Genomic DNA, 21,818 nt, shown 5'->3' with positions numbered 1-21,818 from the left:
TATAAGCCTACTGAATTATAACATGTATCTTAATCTTATCGGGTCGAATTTGGATCTATAGATCCAATCACAGGACTATTTTGATTTAATCGCCTATTTTTCCCATTCCATATAAGAACAAAATCACATGCGTCACGTATCACGTATATAGTAATCAACGCCATTTCTTGTAACAAATCATCAACAACTATAATTAGTTATTACATTAATTGTAATTCTCTTTTTAGCCGTCCAAACACTTAACCAATGAACACCTGTACAATTAAAATTAAAATAATCCACATATATATAATCAATTATATGATGCTGATTGACCTCTGTTTTCTTACAAGAATCTCTAAAACACTCTATTCTGTTACTTGTTTATACTTTATCAACATGAATGATTTGCTCAGTGTAAGTTTTTATAATTTGCTGTTAATTTGATTTTTTTTTTTTATTATATAGTTTTGGTTACTTGTACTTGTGTTATTATTTGTTTAATTGCCTGATCAAGATCCTGTAGAATTCGAGTATTTAAACATTGTTATTTAGAGTCTTTAAAAGATACCCTGTTTTATTATTAAATTCTTGATCAGTTTTATTGAATTTTCTTGTTAATTTAGTTCTTATGTTATATCAATCAAAATTCAAGTGGGTTATTTTATAATCTTAATTAGTCTGTAAAGTTTGAAGCTTTTTAATTTTGTTTTTCTTGTACAGTGGTACTCTTCACATCTAAATTATGTTGGAAAGCAAAAAATGTTATGTATTTATTTTTTTTTATCAAATAAGTTAGTTTTGGGTCATTTTTACTCTGACTGATAACACTTTCACAGTGTTAAGATAGAAAGTGAATTCAAATTCAAATAATATAGGACTGGAAAAGTTTATAAATACATATTAATTTGTTAGAGTTCCGTTTTTTAGGAATCGTTTGTGAGTGATCAACGAGAGCATCCTCAGAGAGACTTGGAATTACAGATGAGTAGTCGACTTCCTAGAAGTAATTCCGATATGGGAATGGAAGCTTTTAACAAGCAGGTATACTTTTGTTATAATTCGTTAATTTCCATCGTTTGATTTAAAAATTATTCGAAAATAAGGTAGTTCGGTACAAGTGCATATATTTGTTTTCATTCTCAATAAGTTGCAGCTTGCAAGTGATTATGTTCTTGTTATATATCCCTTGAAACAATGTGTTATAATAGTGTACACCATGGTTAAAAATTGTGAATTTGCAATGTTTTTATTGCTCTTAATCGTTTTATAAGCATTTTATGGTTTTCTCTTTATACTTCTTTTCGCGTTTTAATAGTTTGTGTTTTGTTCTTCAAATTCAGATACAAGAGATTGAGAAACAAGTTGACAAGCTTACAGGATTGTTGAAGAAACTCAAGGTATGTTACATTCGACTGTCAAAAATCATCTTAAAATAGAAGAGAACTTTATGGAATTGTTTTAAATTGTTTCCCGATAATTGAATTATTAGGATTCTAATGAGGAGTCAAAATCCGTTACAAAAGCATCTGCCATGAAAGGTTTGTTTTTATAATTTGGAATGATTTTGAGATTTTGCCATTTGATCACAAATCATTCTTTATTTTCAGCTATTAGGAAGCGAATGGAGAAAGATGTGGATGAAGTTTGAAAGATTGCGCGTAATATAAAAGCGAAAATAGAAGCAGTTAATAAAGAGGTATTGCTCTTTGTACATCTTTTATTATATGGTATACTGGTACTAAATATATATATTTTTTTAATTAAAGGTGGCAATGTCGACCTAAGTACTTACAGAAAGTTGATATTGTAAAGTAAAAAATACATAGCTAAAAAGGTAACGGGTCAAACATGTTATAAATGGTCGAAAATGTATACTCGATACATACTACCTCTTAAATAGCTTAATACAAATGTTTATATCATCTGTTGTACTGTTTCTCTGTAATTTAGTTAAGCAATGAGTAACAAGGTATTTTGGGTCAATCTGATCTGACCCATTACCTAACACAGTGCCTAGTCCGCCCATTTTACCACCTATAGTTTTATCACTTAACTGTCTGATTTTAACAGAACTTAACCAACCGAGAAAAATCGGGTTGTGGTCCAGGGACTGGTGTTGACCGTTCTAGGACAAACATGACAAAGTAAGTTGTGATTATCATTTGTCATATAGTGTCAAATCGTTTTGAAACTTTTATGTAGCAATTTTTTCCTTGTTATAAACTTGCAGTGCTTTGGCCAAGAGGTTCCGGTCCATAATGACAGAATTTCAAACTTTGAGACAAAAGATTGATGAAGAATACCGTGAGGTGGTTGAAAGAAGAGTCATTACAGGTTCATTTTTACAGAAAAAAAAAAGTCAAATATTTGACTTAGCTATCAAATGAATTACTGTATTATATTTTACTCTAAAAAGGTAAAAGGTAGATGTTTTCCCTGTTCGGGCTACCTGGGAGGGCGAGTAATCCGACCCCATACTCTGATATACGCAGCCCAGCAGGATTACTCCCCGGCTTTTTCTAACCCATCCCTGGCCAGCACTAAATATTCGTCCTAGACGGGATTCGAACCTGAGACCTCTTGCAAGGAACTCGGGGCCCCAACCACTAGGCTATCTAGTGATGGTTTATTATGTTTTACTTTAAAATTTCGAACTGGACTTGATAGTCAGTAACTCGTTATATTTATTTACTCCGTACTAACTAGTTTTACTGTAATGTTTGGTTGTTATAATTCGAAAAATGGGCAGTTACTGGAACTCGGCCAGATGAAGAGGTAAGCCGGCACCTAAAGTTTTTGAAATAGTATGCAATTCACATATGTTAGCTTAACAAATCATTTATTTTGTTATAGACAATCAACAACCTTATAGAAACAGGAAACAGTGAGCAAATTTTCCAGAATGCAATGAAAGAAATGGGAAGAGGACAGGTACTCTAAAATTAAACCTGAATTTGTTTTAGTTAGGTCCAAAGATAAATTGTTGTTCCATTTCACCTTTTTAGTACTATTTGCTTTCAAACTGAAGGTACTAAATACATTGGAAGAAATTCAAGAACGACATGACGCTGTAAGGGAAATCGAGAAGAAGCTTCTCGACCTACATCAGGTGATTATATCACGTGACTCGAACCCAATAGTTTAAAGTTATACAACTTAACACGGCGTTAAAATTTACTGTGAAGTTAAAAGACTTGTTGATGTTGCCAGATATACCTTGATATGGCGGTTCTTGTAGAGGCTCAAGGAGACTTATTAGATGATATCGAAAGCCAGGTATGGTTTCTCGTTATCAAAATCGTTTTTACAAGCATCATATAAATTGACAGAAGATAAGTAACACTGCATATATAGAATATTCTATTTTGTAGTAAAAAGTTGTACCTTTATTCTTACATTCAACATAGGCTCTAGTGTTTTTTGTTGACTGAGTACGTTGATTCAGGTAACGAATACTGTCGATCATGTCCAATCTGGGACAACTGCATTACAGACTGCGAAGAGACTACAAAAGAATAGTCGCAAATGCATGTGCATTGCGATTATTTTGCTGTTAGTTATAATAGTTATAGTTGTGGTTGCTGTTATTCAGCCCTGGAAGAGTGGCAAGGGAGCTTAAAACTTTTATGAGATTTTGTGTCCAGTGTGCAAATTTTGGGTCACTCTTTTTTTTTTTTTTTTTTAGTCTAAAGGTTGTGTTTTCCAGTTTTTTATGGCGTGGATTTGATGTATTTATATGTGTGCCTTGAAAGTGTTAGTTATAGTTATTTAAATTGGTGATTTTTGGAACTTTTTTTTTGTTTTTAATAATTGAGTTAGATGAATTCATGAAAAAAGCAGTAATAATAATTATTGATTACATTTTAAAGAATTTTCAACCATTTTGATCCATCAAACCATGTCTATATTTCTGTCTAAATATAACTTTGCATGCATTATGCATAGATCCATGGTTAACTCTGTTTCAAGTCTTTTTAAAACTGTAAAAGATAAAATCTAAAGAAACTTAGTTAAATTGCAAACCATGTACTCGAAGTTAGTTTGAGCTTTGTTATTCTTCGTATATTGCAGGTCGCAAATGCAGTGGATCACGTACACATGGGTACGGATGCTTTAACGACGGCCAAGAGCTTACAGAAGAAATCAAGAAAATGTATGATGATCGCCATCATCTTGCTCCTCGTCATTGCCATCATCATCATTCTTTCGATCCTTAAACCATGGAAGAAGAACTAACCATTCAACAGCTCGGTAAAAAAAAAAAAAACCTTAAACACACTTATATAACCACATAGCAATATAGCATCACTTAAAACGAATAACTGATTCATTTCCTCAGTACTTAAATAAGTTATTCAACATGTCTGCTTTCCAAAATTTTGTAGAAATAATCTTGATCTTATCCCCAAAATGCCAACATGTTTTTCTCTTTAATTAAACAAGAGTATGTTTACTACAATGCATCAAATAGTCATAAAACAATGAATTGGATTATAATTCATAAATATTAGGAGTACTAATAGTAATCAAGATTGATACATAGTATATAAGAAAGCTTCATATTAGATTATATATAGTAAATGGTAATATTACATGACCACAAATTCATAATGGTTTGATACAACAATATTTTGGACAATTAAAATTAAACCAACGACAACATTTTGAAAACAATAACAAAATACAACTTGATATAGTTTCATATGAAACATAAACATAAAACACAGACACAGACACTGTTTTCAGCACCATACTAATGTCCAGCCTGAAAAATGCTCCATACTAATCTCATGGACATTATTCACCACATTATTCTTATAAATAGAAGGTAATAATAATTGTAATAAGCTCACACATTCCACTACTCCCATGGTCAACTCCGACGGTCAACAGTGGGTCTTACATTCTTGATTTCGCGATCACAACACTACCGTCTCCCATATCAGTCGCCCCAGACCTCGTCCATGTCTCTTTGAATTGTTCCTCAGTCACCCCTGCATTTTCAAACACAATTAGTACCCCCAAAAAAATGTTAAACGACAACTTTTAACAATATATTTATGTTACTTTTAGTACCTTTGCCCATAGCAGCAGTTGAAGTGATACCACCTTGAACAGTTCTAAGCACCCTATCATAATAGTTAGCACCAGACCATTTTTGATGAGCCAATGTGTCCACCCCATTGTTCCTTTCCTCCCTTTGAATCCTTTCCACATAAGCCAACATCCCTCTTGCTGCGTAATCTTTCGCAAAAGTATCAATCACCAACGCATCAGCGTGAAAACCAGCGAGCGTGATGAACTGCCACACGTATCCTAACTTCGCTATTCTCGGGATAAAGTCCATCATTTGGACATCTGTCATTCCCGATGCGTCCCAATTAAAAGAAGGCGAAAGATTGTACGCTAACATTGTTTCTGGTTGCATCATCTTGACCCCTTGTGCAAATTTGGTGCACTCAACCATGTCAGGGCTCGCGGTCTCCATCCAGATGACATCAGCGTGGTTCGCAAAAGCCCAACCACGGACTATAGCTGCTTCAACCGAGCCTTTGAATCGGTAGAACCCTTCTCGGGTTCTTGGCAAGTCCCAGTCCCAGAAGAAGTTGGTTAGTCCAAGTTTCGCAACTATCTCTCTTGCATCATGGTTAGCTAAGCACTTATCGTAGCTCGAAACATTCATCCATTCGTTTAGCTTTCTTCTCTTCTCGATATCCGAAACGTTCATCGCTCCGATAGCATCAACAACGGCGTCAGAAAACGCCTTTAAATGCGCCATTCCTAGCCAGTTGTCTTCGAGCGCTTGTAGCTCGGGCCCACTTTTCCCGGCAGCCATTGCCTCGGATAAAAGTGTGGCTAAACCTTTACCTCTGAGTTTCGGGTTAGTCACACCAAGAATAAACTGATGGTCCCTGGTATCGATATTCGACTGGATCAAGGTGGCCCCCACAGCATCGGTACGAGCAACCAACACCGTCTCTGTACCCATTACGTCAAATTGTAGTCGTGCAGCTACAAGTCGGTTGATATGTTCGCTCACGGCTACCAAGACTTTCCCAGCCATGTGACCACATTTCTTGGTCACGGATGACTGGTCTTCGATGTGGACCCCAGCGGCGCCACGTTCTACGAAAAGCTTACAAAGCTTTACAGTTGCAGTAGCGCCACCAAAGCCGGTGTCACCATCGGCTATAATGGGCTTCAAGTAGTCAATGTAAGGAGTCCGGGCCCGCTCCTCTTGACTCATGCTCATTCGGGCCTCCCTTTGTTTTCGGTCATGATATTGTTGAGCGAAATACAAGTGCTCGACTTTATTAGGAACCGTGTCATATGGGTAGTCAGCGAGATCTGGGCCCGGCTCATTGGTTGAAGTATGTGTGGACGAGCATTGCCACCCCGACACATAAATGGTGTCGAGGTGCTTAGCCATCATGGTGACCTGGACAGGGTCTAGGGCACCAAAAGTACGAGACGACGTCCCATTTGATTGATGGTTCTTGAGAGTTCGCCAAAGCTTCTTGGCCAACTCATTTGAACCGTACGATTGTTTGAGATTTCCACGTAGAGACACGACGTCACGGGCTGAGTATGGGCGGCGCGTATGTCTGAACCGCTCAGAGTTCCACCATGCTTGCACCTCTGCTACCTCTGCTTGAAATTTTCCCTCCTCTTCCAAAATCTGTTCATTTGGTTAAGATTTATAAGTTGCTTTGTTACTATTCAAAATCATGGTTGAGTTAATACAATATGTACCAATAGCAAATAATAGTAATAATTATTACTTCATCCGTCCCAAAATAAATGTACTGGTTTGACTTTTTAAGTCGTTCTTCGTCAACTTTGACTTTGAATATCTTTCTTTGTGTAAAAAATAATCGTTGAAAGTTATACCAATAAAAACACTATTAAAAATCAATCTATTCATATAATTTTCATCAAAATTTAGATAGCAAAAACTATAAAATATTTGAAGTCAAAACTTAAAAGATTGACTTTCAAAAGTCAAACAGTACACTTATTTACGGAGGGAGTATGCAGATATATAGTGTTATATAAAAATACACTCACAAACAATTTCATTTTTCTAGTTATCTACTAAATATAGACAGACAGACAGACAAATATTGAATATTATATCCCCTGTTCAGAATTTTTGGAGATCATGGTTCTTCGTGTATTACTGTAATTTAACTAAATTATAGTATAGTTATTTGTAATAATATATTTAATACTCCGTAGTTAATAGTAATTGATTCATTTTTATGTGTCTAACATAGTAAAATATGTTTACATAAACTATATTGTAATCATAGGCGAAAAATTAAGTCACCGTATACATGTAAGAATTAATATGGAAACTTCTTTCTCAATATGTTGGTAAATATGTTCTCATAAGTCAAAACCTTTGTAGGAATTAATAAAGAACTATGTGTTTACAAATTAAATTCTTAAGACGTGATGGTATTTCCTACGGAGTATTAACTTTGGACATAGATTTATATAATAACCCAATTGGACCTTAAAGTTAAACAAAAAGCTTGTAGAGTTTGTAATCTATTTTAGTGACACTATCACATGCTAATAATTAGTGACACTATCACATGCTAATAACTATCGCTAAAAATATGCACACATGTACCATATAGGACTAAACATATGCACTTTGTGTAGAATATATTCCTACAGAATAGCTACATAAATATGTATGCGTATACTTAATTCCTATACGTATATTAGAGATTTAGGGAGTAAGAGAGGGAGATGAAAGATACCATTGAAGGAACGGAGAAAGATGCAGCCATGGTTAGAACTGTGATTTTTTTTTTTTTTTTTCCTTTATAAGAAATGAATGCTATACAACTATAAGAAGCTATATGAAATGTGATTCCCCAATTCCTTAAATTTATAGCATATTTTCAGGAATGGGGGTGCAAATGGGTGTCGGGACAAATTTTGGATAAGAGTGGAATTCAATCAATTTTTATCATAAAATAATAATATAAATGATGATAAATAATGTGTTATAAATCGAAACCCATACATATGTGTCATATTTATTAAGTTCTGACGTAAAATAATGGCTCTCGACAAACATTTTATTTTTGTATTGAGTACTAACTCAAATGATCATTCTATCATAAAATAATAATATAAATGAAGATAAATAATGTGTTATAAATTATATATGTTTTTTTACCTTAGATTGTGACAATTTAAAATAATAACTGTGACACTTATAATGGTCACGAAGCACATTATATGATCCAAAAAGATATTAATTTATTGACTTAAAATTTAGAAGTTGTGAATTCTAGTCCAAAAGTAAACATGCATATTTTTAGAAAAATTTGAGTGAATCCATAAGTTTCTCTTTAAACTTGGTTAAAGCAAAAGGCTCGAATTCGGTGGACGCTTGAGGGGGACGAAAACTCTAGGTATTTTCATGCATCAATTCGACGTCGATACAATAAGTGCAATATTCGTGGCTTAAACATAAATGGCTCATGGTGCGAAAATCCAGTAGAAGTAAAACAGGCTGTTTTCGACCATTTCAAAAATATTTTCAAGGCAAAAAACAGTAATAGGCGACCTTCCATTGCTTGTTGGGCTGCGTCAGACATTCGAAATGGTCAGCTTGACCAGGCCGAAGTCGAGCTCCTTGAGGCTCCATTCAGTGAACACGAAATCTGGGAGGCGGTCAAAGCATGTGGTAGCTCGAAAGCTCCTGGACCGGACGGGTTTAACTTGGTTCTACAAAAAAATTTGGGATATTATTAAACTCGAGCTCATTGAGGCAATTAAGGATTTCTGGGCCAACGGGAAAATATCAGATGGATGTAACGCCTCTTTTATTACCCTTATTCCCAAAAAATTGGAACCTCTAAGCCTTAACGATTATCACCCGATCAGTCTTATTGAGAGTTATTACAAGATCTTGGCAAAGCTACTCTCAAATCGTCTCAGAAAAGTAGTTCCTAAGCTCGTGGGGTACGAACAAAGTGCGTTTCTAAAAGATAGGAATATCATTGATGGTGCACTAATTGCAAATGAAACGGTGGAATTCCTTAAACAGAAACATCTGAAGAGCTTTGTGTTTAAAGTTGATTTCGAGAAAGCATTTGATAGCTTGAGCTGGGATTTCCTTTGGGAAATAATGGGGATTATGGGGTTTGGTGATAAATGGAAAAATTGGATTCTCACGTGCTTAAAGTCGGCAATCATCTCCGTTCTCGTCAATGGATCTCCTACTAAAGAATTCAGACTTGGTAAGGAAGTGCGTCAGGGCGATCCGCTTTCTCCTTTTTTATTCATATTGGCGGCGGAGGGGCTTAACCTTCTTGCAAAGGCGGCAGTCAGAAATAACCTGTTCGAGGAAGTCCACATTGGTAAAGATAAGGTTCACATATCCCATCTTCAATACGCTGATGATACAATTTTCTTTGAGACTTGGGGGGTCGGTAACATTGAAAGCCTTATGTCCCTTCTCAAGTGCTTTGAACTCACATCGGGCCTAAAAGTCAATTACAACAAAAGCAAAATATTCGGTATCGGGGTGGAGAAAAATGTTGTAGATGCTTCTGCTTCTACTTTCGGGTGCAATGTCGGGTCGTTTCCCTTTGAGTATCTAGGGCTTCCTATCGGGGCAAAAATGAATAAATATAGTAGTTGGAAGCCGGTAATTGATAAATTCGAGAAAAGGTTATCGGATTGGAGAGCACGTACGGTGTCGTTCGGTGGACGTTTGACTCTCATTAGTTCGGTTCTCAATAGCTTGCCATTGTACTACTTCTCACTCTTTCGTGCGCCGCCTTGTGTATTAAAAAAACTTGAGTGTGTTCGTCGTTTTTTCTTTTGGGGTGGGTCGGGGAATGATTCAAAAATCGCGTGGGTAAAATAGGACGAGGTCATCCTTCCTTTCGAGGAGGGCGGTCTCAATTTTGGGTCATTAAAAAATAAAAATTTAGCTTTGATCGGCAAGTGGTGGTGGAGGTTTAAATCCGAACCCACTTCCTTGCGGGTTAAAGTTATTTCGAGTATTTATGGGTCGTCGGGACATATGGGTTTGGGGGGTTCCTTTCACTCACTGTTTTATAAATCTACATGGAATAATATTGTTGGTGTGGGAGAATGCATAGATTTTCTTGGTGTTAATTTCAGGAATTCATTCATCAAGGCAATTGGTGATGGGAGTTCCACTCTGAAGGATAAGTTCAAAAGACTATCGAGGTTGGATGTTGATCAACAAGTCACGGTTCAAAACAGACTCTTTTGGGATGACTCAAGTTATGTTGGTGCTTGGGAATGGGTGCGGCAGCCCTCAGGAAGGGTGACAGACGAGCTACTTCAACTCTCGGGTATGCTAAAACAGGTGCAGCGAAGCAAGAACAATTCTGATACTTGGATTTGGAATCTATCAAGTAATGGTATCTTCTCAACTAAGGCTCTTACTAGCATTATTAACTCAAAGGTCCTTCATGTTAATAACAATTGTATCGAGACATTGCGAAATAATTTGGTGCCAAAAAAAAGTTGAGGTTCTTGTGTGGAGAGCTCGGCGTAAACGTCTTCCGGTTTTGGAGGAACTAAGCAAGCGGGGTATCGACTTAAATTCCGTTCGTTGCCCCATTTGCGATGGCGGGGTTGAGTCGGTGGATCACTCGCTTGTTTTGTGCCCTCTAAGTTTCGAAATTTGGTCCAAGATCTACAATTGGTGGGGATTTGGTGGTGTTACAAACCTATGTTTGAACGAATTGTTCCAAGGCAAATCGAATCATAGGATGTCGGAATTGGGTGCGAAGATATGGCAAGCGGTGGAATGGACGTGCGGCTACCTCATTTGGAGAAATCGTAACCAAAAGGTATTTAAAAATAAGTGTTGGACTAGTCCCGTAGCCATTAACGAGATTCAAGTATTAAGCGATGATTGGGTCGCGAAGAGATGCAAATCGAAGCAAATAGATTGACACAATTGGTTGCACAACCCAAAATCTTTTTCTTGTGTGAGATGTAACAACATTTCTGCCAATTGGTTTCTACCTTAGTAACAAATAGGCATACATGTACATACTGTGAGATCATTATTTTGATGCGTGGGCTTTAGGCTTTCTGTGTATGAGACATTGTAAATTTGTGGTTAATATAAATATTTTGCCTTTCAAAAAAAAAAAATTAAAATAAATAAATACGGAGTACATTACTACGATGACTGAGAATGAAATTAATTAAGCATTATATTGGAAGAAGATAAAATCGAAATTATTTTGGCATGATGTTGCTCTCTCTTGGATTGTGATCATCGTACACTGATACACACTCTCCAAGATGTAAATAAGGTTGTTATCTTTTCCAGTCGTTATCTCTTCTTCTCATTGCTTCGTTTATCGAGTTACAAAACTACCAGATATACTTTTATATCATCACTCCATTTCATAAAAATGAAAAAAACAAAGATCAAACGTATTATGACGTGTAATATACGTTGCATAGATGAAGATAAAAAGTATTTTTAACGGAAAATAGAAAAAGTACGTATTATCACGTGCAATTTAACATTCATCAATATAAACTTTAAACGTAATCGATATTATGAAGTTTCATTGATTAGTTTTCTTATAAACTACTAACATTAGCATTCATTAATAAATGTTATACACAAACTTTTTACTTACGAATTACGATTGAATCATTGAATATCAAATGAATATCATACGTTCAATTATTTTTATCAAAAGAATATATAATATATAAAGGTTATTAACTTATTACTGTATATACAATTATACTCCGTATATGTTTATTTTAAAATTAATATATAATTAAGATTTTCGTAATAGTAGAATTGTCCTAGTGTGCATTAAATTGCTGTACACGAAGGTTATACGTAGACTTTAAACACGTAATAACTAGAATGTAGAACAATTTTTTGCCTCTTAACGATAGTCTAAGGTGTTGTTTGTTTTTTAAAATGTTTTTGTTTGCAGATCTGCAAATTATGTCTGTAGAGAATATGTGGTCTAAAGGTCTGTATGCTGAATAGCGAAAAATGTTTGTTTTTATATCTCCAAAATAACTTAATCTGTCTGCAGCACTTAGAAGCATATTTCTAAGTCAGTCGAAAAAAAATATTATTTTATTTTATATCTGCAAAAAAACAAACTGTCTGCAGTAAAAAATGTCTGCGGACTCACAAACATGAAACATAATAAGGTGTACAGCCTGAAAAACAAAGAAAGTATTTGTTAGTGCATATTTGGAATCCCTAGTTCTATGAATATTATTGTATAATTCAGTCATATAACCTTGAACTATGTAATGTGACTATTAAATGTTGTTTGCTATTGTGCGCGAATGTATTAATCAATAGTTAAACTAACTAGACAGTCAATCGACTGTAAGAGACAGTCACCCGACTGTAGACACTGACGGTCGACAGTGTAAGGTCGGTGTAAGTTGATCATCGATCGACTAAACCAGCAAGTCGACCGACTGATGGAGTCAGTCGACTAAGTTTCGGTTTACATTGTTGGTTTACACACTCTATCAACCCTAATCGTTCTAAACTGGTCTGCTATCGTCTCCTACCTCTAACCCAACGAATAATACTTTCTAGGTGCCATTCTAATCAAGATTGAGGTCTAGATTTGACTTATTTAGTTCCGTGAACAAACCGTTATTTAATTAAAACTAGATCTATTGTCTTTCGCCTTTAGATCGAGTAAGATTGATTCTAATATCTCTTATCAATGTCTACAGTGTTGTCCTTTAAAAACTTAAAAACATTTTCGTCCTAACCGCGATTTTTCTCAAAAAAATTAACGGCATATGAAGATGTTTGTTAAGAAAGCATATTTCCCTGATTGCAAACATGATGACTCGTTCAGGTTAAAAAGATGACACGTTCAGGTTAAAAAAAAAAAAAAAAAAAAAAAAGATGACACGTGGCAACTCCAAGACGAAATGTACATGACAGGTGTCAAAAAACACTATCACACGTGGCTGAAAATATAATATGGTCTCCTTGCACGAAACTTCCTTCACTTTAAGTTTCATCCGTAAGTTATTGTTACTGGACCCTTTAAATGGAAAAGTACGTGCTCAAATCATCTGTATTTCTGCATTTTCACATTGTATTGTATATATATATAAATGCCATTCTAATTTTCATGACAAAATAGATAAGCATCTGTCTAAATTTTTATATTTTTTCTTTGTTTGTTTGTATATATTCATATTTATTAATTTTTAAGGAGTATATAATTTGTAGTTTCCAGACAAGAGCTCTTTCATGTTCAGATATAAATATTGTTGTAAAATGTTAAAAGACAAATGATGTAAAATGCTAATAGGATCAACATGGAAATGGATCTAAAGTATAATTAATAAATAAATAATAACTTATAAAAAACATAATAACAAATTAATTAGATATGATGAAAAATAATTACATCTAACATGTAATACGATGATTTGATCAAACTTAATTGCTGTTTATTTTTTAAGAAATTTTTTTTTTCTAAAGATCTGCGAACTATGTCTGTAAAGAATATGTGGTTTAAAGGTCTATATGATGAATACTGAAGACTGTTTATTTCTATGTCTGCAAAATAACTTAATCATGTATGTAGCACTTAGAAGCACATTTCTAAGTCTGCGAGATTGCAGACGAAATAGACATTGTTTTATCTTTGTCTTCAGAAAACAAACATTCTGCGGTAAAAACGTCTGCGAACGCACAGACATAAGACATAATAAGGTTTGCAGACCGAAAAACAAATGATATCTTACTCTTAGACCTACTACATTTTTAGGGGAATAAAGCCACTACTGATTGTTGGCCCTTAGGCTAAAAATCACCCACAATTATGATGTGCTTTTCTTTTCAAAAAATAACGAAAATTTATATAAAATGAAAATATTTTCGAATAGAAAATATTTTTAACCGAGAGATACAATAACAATTTCGAAAAATTATGATGTGCTTTTATAGATGGTTGAACTAACATATTAATGTCATATGTGCATTTTCTGCAAAGACTTGTAAAAGATTAAATCTATGTCATCCTTGAGAAATTCTTAATAAGTATAACAACCGAAGCTATATGAACAGTAACGGATTACCTACTTTGGTCATTTCACTGCTTTTCTTCTCCACCTACACAGTGATTTCTCAGCTAGGGTTGTGTGTATCTCTTATCTTACCCTAACTCTTTTGTTCTTTCTACTGGGTTTTCCCGTTGTTGGTATCGCTAGAGTTTGTTCATATGTTATTAGAACCCTAACTCTCTGCTTTTTCTTGTAGGGGTTGGTAAGCGATCGTTTATTGGTAATTAATAATCGATTTGAGAGAGAAATTAGGGAACATGTATCACTAATCGATCTGAGAGAGAAATTAGGGAACATGTATCAGGAAAAACATGCATAGAGGGAGTAGAAAGGAAGGTATGGTTAGAAGCATGAATAGTAATTTGAGATAATCTTAAATATTGTATATTAAATAGTGTTATTAATTCTAATTAATGTTTAATTTACATGTTGCTTATTTTAGTGGGTTTTTAATTAGACCGTCAGAGATTAATAATTGAACCATGTGTAACAGACTGAAACCCGGGCTAGTTGTAAGTGAACTATTTTGCCCTTAGAGTTTTATTATGTGTTTTATATGCTTTTATTTTAATTATGTGAATAGTGTTATTTTATTATTTAGTTAAGACCAGTTTGTGACAAGGGTCACAGAACAGGTTTGTTTATTTAATTTGGACTCCGTTAGGGTCGCCTAACGAGGTACGTAAAATTTCAGATAACTGATAAATACTCGTGTGAGATGGGGTATGGGATTTTAACCCCAAATAAGTGTATTGTGCTGCCTTTTCTTCCCTTATCTCTCCATCTCTCTAGAAATTTCCCAAAACACACCCGTACTCACTTCATCTTCACCCTCAAACCCTAGATTGCTAATTAGTGTTCTAGAGCTCAAATCTTGTGTATCATCTTGTTCCTTACAGTTTACTTAGTATTTTGAGAGAATCGAAGTGTTTCAAGCTCTAATCTTTGTGGAAATGGAGTTTTTGTGTTAATTTTACTAAAAGTTCAATTTGGGTCAAAATGGTTGATTTTCATGTTGTTTGTGTCAAAATCTTGTGGGTTTGTGTTTATTGATGTTTAGTGTACTTGATTTGGTCTGTTTTGAGGTAAGAAACGAGCTCTAGAGCAAGAAATGGTGAATTTTGGGTTAAACCCGTAGCTGTGTTCATCTTCTTCATCAGATGAACACACTCGGCCAAGTGTCTCCTGACACTCGACCGACTGTATAGACGATCGACCGGTTGAGTAACACACTCGACCGAGTGTGTATGAATTCTGACCGGATGATTTGACTTAGTCAGTCGACCAAGTGAAAAGACACTCGACCGAGTGTGTGGACACAGTCGGTCGACTGTGTGAGACAGTCGACCGTGTGTCTTTGAGGGCAGAATATTTTACTAAGTGTTGAATTATAGCAGTTATGCTGCCCGCGTGTTTTTATGATTTTCAGGATGTAAATTTTGAATATGCATAAGTGTTTGTTCTCGGGAGATAAGAACAAGGAAGAAGCTCAGAATTAATAACTGAGCAGTTGCTGGTAATTGGTGAGTGGGTCTATCTCGGGATAGAGTTTAAGTAGCATATCATGCTACTGTGGTTGACTCTTTTACCATGCATAGTGTAGGGATTGCCATGTTAGAATAATATAGTATGCCTGATGTTGTGTGTAATTTATGTGTACACTGTGTGAATGGCACCAGTCGGGCCTAGGGAGACTGGGGACTCAAGACCGTGCCTAGGAGAAGTTAGAGTCCGTATGAGGTCAACCGTGCCTAGGGGAGGTTGGGTCCATAGGCTACTGATTGTGGAGTATAGTGTGAACGATGCATCCCCTGCATTTGGATAACTATACTGTGAATTGAGTAGCAGGGACTATCGGTAGACTCAAGCCCGATCAGCTGAGAGTCGTGTGCTCGTACAAGCCGCCGATCCTCGTATTGTCTTATTGTTTGTCAGTTGGTAGTTAGCATGTGTTGTTGTTAGTATATAGCTTGTGTGTGGCTTAAGCTATATCTATTAGATAGATTCCATTCACTTAGCGGTGCGCTAATCCCCCCACATTTTTACCCCTTACAGGTTTAGGTACTGCTAGTCGGGATGGGTGTTGATGCAGAAGACATGTTTGACAACCCTACTCTGATGTGGACTTTTGTTTAAATCATGTTTTGTAATAACGTAACACCGTTGTGTAAACTTAAACTTAATTACTCAGATTAATGTAATGACGTGACTTATAGTGTGTTTGTTAATAATGTCTTTCGCTGTGTATAAAAAAAATGGCCGGTGTTACAAGTTGGTATCACAACATGGTTTGGCAGCAAGTACGTGCGCGTATTTTGTTCCCAAACCCTGAGGCAAGTCAAACATGTCTGTGGGAGTGGGGGCTAAGTGAAAATAGGATATATGTGTGTTAGTTGTGCTTGAACTAACTGATATCCACTAAGCTTTTGTGTGAGTTGTTTTGTAGCACATGTATGGCTGATAGAAACGCAACTGCCCCATCCAACCCCGGAACATTCAGTGCACCAGAAGAGGGTGTTGAGTCTGATGATGATCAGAATAGTTACATCCTTCAGTTAGAAAGCAAGCTAAAAGAGGCCGAAGACAAAATTAATGAGCTTGAGTTGGCGAGACATTCTGGAAATGATGATACACCACCTGGATTCCCAACCGCGCAATCCCAAACAATACCTAATGTGCACCAGATGCAGTTTCAAAATCAAATACCTAACCAATACTATATGCCACCGCAAAACACTTTTACTTACCAAAATCCCATGATGATGAACCCATATCAAATGAAAATGTTTCAATAACCCTACATGCAACCACCTAAAAGGTGTACTTATAAGAACTTCCGTGATTGCAAACCCTCCGAGTTTTCTGGAAGTACTGATCCGACTGTAACTCTCAATTGGTTGTGAGAAATTGAAAGTGTATTTGAAGCGTGTCAGTGTGAACCTGAGCTGAAAGTAACATATGCTAGTTGACTGTTGAAAGGTAGGGCTATGATTTGGTGGGATTCTTTGATTTCCAGTATACCGAAAGAGCAGGTGAGTATGATCACATGGGAACAGTTTCATGGGAAGGTGTGTGAACAGTATTGTAATCCGTTTGATATGAACCGAATCAAGACTGAATTTCTTGAGATGAAGATGACACCTCAAATGACGACCGATGAGGTAGTAGAGAAGTATATGGATAAACTGAGGTTTGTACAATAATGGGTGCCAGACGAACCGTCTCGTATCCATCATTTTGTTAATATCATTCTTCCAGAGTACCGAACTTTTGTTAGAACAGCTACATCGTTGTCTCAAGCTGTTGTGATGGCTAAGATGGTAGAAAGTGATGTTCAGGCCGCCAAAAATAGAATGTTTGGTAATGTGCTACAACAAGGTAGGCAAGTATCTGGTCAATCAGGATCTAAATCCAAGAAGTCTAGTGGGTTTAAATCGAAGGGTAAAAGTGATCAAAGTAGTACTGGGTCGGGATCAGGTAAAGGGAATTGGTGTCACACGTGTCGATTTTCTCACATTGCTAAGTGTTCTGAGGCTACAAGAAGATGCTTAAAGTGTGGTGTTGTTAGGCATGAGTCTTCAGCTTGCCAGTATCCGAATAGTGTGTGTTGGAGTTGTCACAAACTAGGGAATCGTGCAGTTAGTTATCCGTTGAAGAGTGGTAGTTCCGGGGCAGGGTCAGGGGCGCATTCGGCATCAGCCGGAGGGTCAACTGCCTCGAGTGGGCAGAAGCGGAAGAACCCTCCAACAGCAGAGGCTAGAGCTTTTCAGATGTCAGTTGAGAATGCCGTGGCAACCGACGAAGTGATCACCGGTATGTTTCTAATCAACTCAATACATGCTCGCGTATTGTTTGATTGTGGTGCCAATAGTTGTTTTATGTCCCTAGATTTTTGTGCTAAGTTGAACTTACCAGCTAATGTGTTACCCAAGCCGGTTAATGTAGAAGTAGCCGATGGTAAGACCACACCCGTCACAACATATGTGTCTGGGGTTTGTATAGAGATCGAAGGGAAGTCTTTCCCGGTGACTTATTTAGTGTTACCTATTCCTAGCTTTAATGTAGTATTAGGAATGGATTGGCTGAGCTCGCTTATGGCTAATATTAAGTGTGATAGGAAAATGATTACCTTTCGTTCGACCGATGGAATCCGTGTTGTGGCCCGAGGGGAGAGGGGCGGGTATAATTTTCCGTTTGAAGCAACCCATCCTAATCCATCCGGACGAAGTCCATATTGATTACAAAAAATTCACAATAGTTGGTTACATCACGAGGTACTTGACCTCTATATGATACATTTTACAAACATTGCATCCGTTTTAAAAGACAAACTTTCTTTACATCGAAAGTTGACAGACATGCATACCATTTCATAATATATCCAACTATATTTGACTTAATAATAATCTTGATGAACTCAATGACTCGAATGCAACGTCTTTTGAAATATGTCATGAATGACTCCAGGTAGTATCTCTAAAATGAGCAAATGCACAGCGGAAGATTTCTTTCATACCTGAGAATAAACATGCTTAAATGTGTCAACCAAAAGGTTGGTGAGTTCATTAGTTTAACATAAATAATCATTTCCATCATTTTAATAGACCACAAGAATTTCATTTCTCATAAATATACGTCCCATGCATAGAGACAAAAATCATTCATATGGATTGAATACCTGTTAACCGACATTAACTAGATGCATATAAGAATATCCCCTATCATTCCGGAAAATCCTTCGGACATGATAAAAAAACAACATCGAAGTACTAAAGCATCCGGTACTTTGGATGGGGTTCGTCAGGCCCATAGATCTATCTTTAGGATCCGTGTCAATTAGTAGATCGATTTACTAATTCTTAGGTTACCAAGCAAAAAGGGGCATATTCGGCTTCGATCATTCAACCATATAATGTAGTTTCGATTACTTGTGTCTATTTCGTAAAACATTTATAAAAATTTCGCATGTATTCTCAGCCCAAAAAAATATAAAGGGTAAAAAGGCAAATGAAACTCACCATACTGTATTCTGTAGTAAAAATACATATGACGTCATTGAACAAATGTAGGGTTGACCTCGGATTCACGAACCTATATCATTTATATATATTAACACATATAATTAACATGTAATAATAATCAAACTTGTTTATATATATTATTTATTTAATTTAGTAATATATTTGTTATATGTAATTATTTATGTAAATAATGTTATTATGTTTATAGTAATAATAATTGTGAAAATAATATTGCTAGTATTGATATTAATAATTTTAATGATACTTGAAGTGATAATAACGTTAATGGTAATAATAATACTACTTTTAATAATACTAACATTAATTGTGATAATAATAATATTAGTAATAATAACAACAAAAAATATAGTAATAACTAAATTAAAATTAAAAATTTCTACTAATTTCAATAATGTCAATAGTAATACTAATAATAATAATACTGATAATAATAATAATAATAATAATCTTAATGATAATTTTAGTAATAATGATAACTTTAATAAAATGATAATCCTTATTATTATTGATACTTTTAATAAAAATGATAATAATAATAATAGTAATAATAATAATAACTAATACATCTATATTAATACTTTTTACTAACAATGATATGTAAGGATGATATTAATAATAATAATACTTATATTAATAATAATAACAAAATAAGATTACCTTTAAAAGAGCTTTAAAAGAAATAAATGCCATGGCCAGGATTGAACCCGCGACCTCTAGTTCCCCAGCAACCCTCTTAAACCATTCGTCTAAACATGTTTTTCTGAATTATATTACGCCCTAAATATATTTAACCTTCCTCTTCTATTTCCCTTTTCTTCTTCAACAATATACATCAACCAGGATCAAACCATTCATCATAATTAACATCTTATCATAACCAATGAAAGGACCCGTTCATATACATTATAAACGATTCACAATAGTTGATTACATCGCGAGGTATTTGACCTCTATATGATACATTTTACAAACATTGCATTCGTTTTTAAAAGACAAACTTTCTTTACAACGAAAGTTGACGGCATGCACACCATTTGATAATACATCCAACTATAATTGACATAATAATAATCTTGATGAACTCAATGACTCGAATGCAACGTCTTTCAAAATATGCCATGAATGACTCCAAGTAATATCCTTAAAATAAGCTAATGCACAGCGGAAGATTTCTTTAATACCTGAGAATAAACATGCTTTAAAGTGTCAACCAAAAGGTTGGTGAGTTCATAGGTTTATCATAACAATCATTTCAATATATTAATAGAACACAAGATTTCCGTTTAAAATATATGTACACTCGCAAGTGTATAAAAGTATTCTATAAGTTGTAGGCACCCGGTAACAAGCCTTAACGTTCATGTTTTACCCTCTGAAGTACACCAGATCAGGTGTGTTTAAAATAACCTCGAAGTACTAAAGCATCCCATAGTCAGGATGGGGTTTGTCAGGCCCAATAGATCTATCTTTAGGATTCGCGCCTACCGTACATAGACAAGTAGTTTAATGTTACCAAGCTAAGGGTATATTTCTGGTTTAAACCCACGTAGAATTAGTTTTAGTACTTGTGCCTATTTCGTAAAACATTTATAAAAACAGCGCATGTATTCTCAGTCCCAAAATTATATATAAAAGGGAGCAAATGAAACTCACAATACTGTATTTCGTAGTAAAAATACATATAACGTCATTTAACAAGTGCAAGGTTGGCATCGGATTCACGAACGTATCAATATTGAGATTCAATATTGCAGGAAAGTACGTAGATGCAACGGAGATGATAAACACTAGATTGACCTCACGAGCATACCCATAAACCATACCCATCACCTCCATAGCTATAACCCATAATTTCCTTAGCTTCGACTCATTTAAAAAAAACTTATTTTGAAATCACTCGGACATCACTCCGTCGTAATATTTTATGTATACTAATAATATCTTGAAATAATACAGAGTATATATATATATATATATATATATATATATATATATATATATATATATATATATATATATATATATATATATATATATATATATATATATAAATCGATTGAGTGAGTTTTAGAGAAATATATTTTCAAGTTTCTATGAAATAATGAAAAGTATTGAATTCTATTTATAATAGATGTTTGAATTATTAAAGTGAATTATTAAAGTATGAATTATTAAAGTGAATTATTAAAGTATGAATTATTAAAGTGAATTATTAAAGTATGAATTATTAAAGTGAATTATTAAAGTGAATTATTAAAGTTAAAGTAAAGTAAAAGTAAAGTAAAGGTAAAGTTAAAGTATAGTAAAAGTATAAAAACTATGTATGTATAATACGCATATAAATATATATAATATTAATTTAAATCGTTATATATATTTAATGAAATAAAATATAAATATCGTTATATTTATTATACTGGTTAAGTAATGAGTTGTCAAAAGTGATTCTAGATATTTATAAAAGTTATATACGTTTTAATAATAAAGTTCTTTTTAAACTGAAAACGTTTTTGTACGTTTGAAAATAGATTAATAGTATATTATGGAAACCAATTCTCCACTAGTTTTTGTCTAACTTTCGTAAATGACACTTTTTATTTTTATTTATAAATAGCTTTACAAATTATTCCGAATATCGTTAAGAGGAATAGATTTTCTCAAATCATAGTGGACCTCTCAAAAGAGACTTGT

General features: G+C 34.7%; 1 protein-coding gene and 1 pseudogene across 1 annotated transcript; one reads left to right on the top strand and one right to left on the bottom strand.

Annotated features, from left to right (window-relative positions):
• Positions 1-244: 244 nt before the first annotated feature.
• LOC139852309 (syntaxin-132-like) lies at positions 245-3,815 on the top strand (annotated as a pseudogene).
• A 770-nt stretch (positions 3,816-4,585) lies between these two features.
• Positions 4,586-7,830, bottom strand: LOC139852633 (isocitrate lyase). Its single transcript, XM_071841949.1, has 3 exons — positions 7,755-7,830; positions 5,059-6,661; positions 4,586-4,976 (listed from the first exon to the last, which is right to left on the bottom strand). The coding sequence occupies exons 1-3, from the start codon at positions 7,782-7,784 to the stop codon at positions 4,882-4,884; spliced, it is 1,728 nt and encodes a 575-aa protein (XP_071698050.1). The 5' UTR covers positions 7,785-7,830; the 3' UTR covers positions 4,586-4,881.
• Between the last annotated feature and the right edge of the window lie 13,988 nt (positions 7,831-21,818).

Source organism: Rutidosis leptorrhynchoides, chromosome 6, assembly GCF_046630445.1.
Source record: "Rutidosis leptorrhynchoides isolate AG116_Rl617_1_P2 chromosome 6, CSIRO_AGI_Rlap_v1, whole genome shotgun sequence".
Taxonomy (NCBI): domain Eukaryota; kingdom Viridiplantae; phylum Streptophyta; class Magnoliopsida; order Asterales; family Asteraceae; genus Rutidosis; species Rutidosis leptorrhynchoides.
This window is presented reverse-complemented; position numbering and strand designations above follow the sequence as displayed.

Bases quoted from the DNA above. Each gene is read 5' to 3' on its own strand.
- LOC139852633 (XM_071841949.1), bottom strand. From the start codon at position 7,784: ATGGCTGCATCTTTCTCCGTTCCTTCAATG. The intron at 6,662-7,754 runs GTATCTTTCATC...CCAAATGAACAG, and splicing joins CTTTCTCCGTTCCTTCAATG to ATTTTGGAAGAGGAGGGAAA. The intron at 4,977-5,058 runs GTACTAAAAGTA...TTGAAAATGCAG, and splicing joins AACTGCTGCTATGGGCAAAG to GGGTGACTGAGGAACAATTC.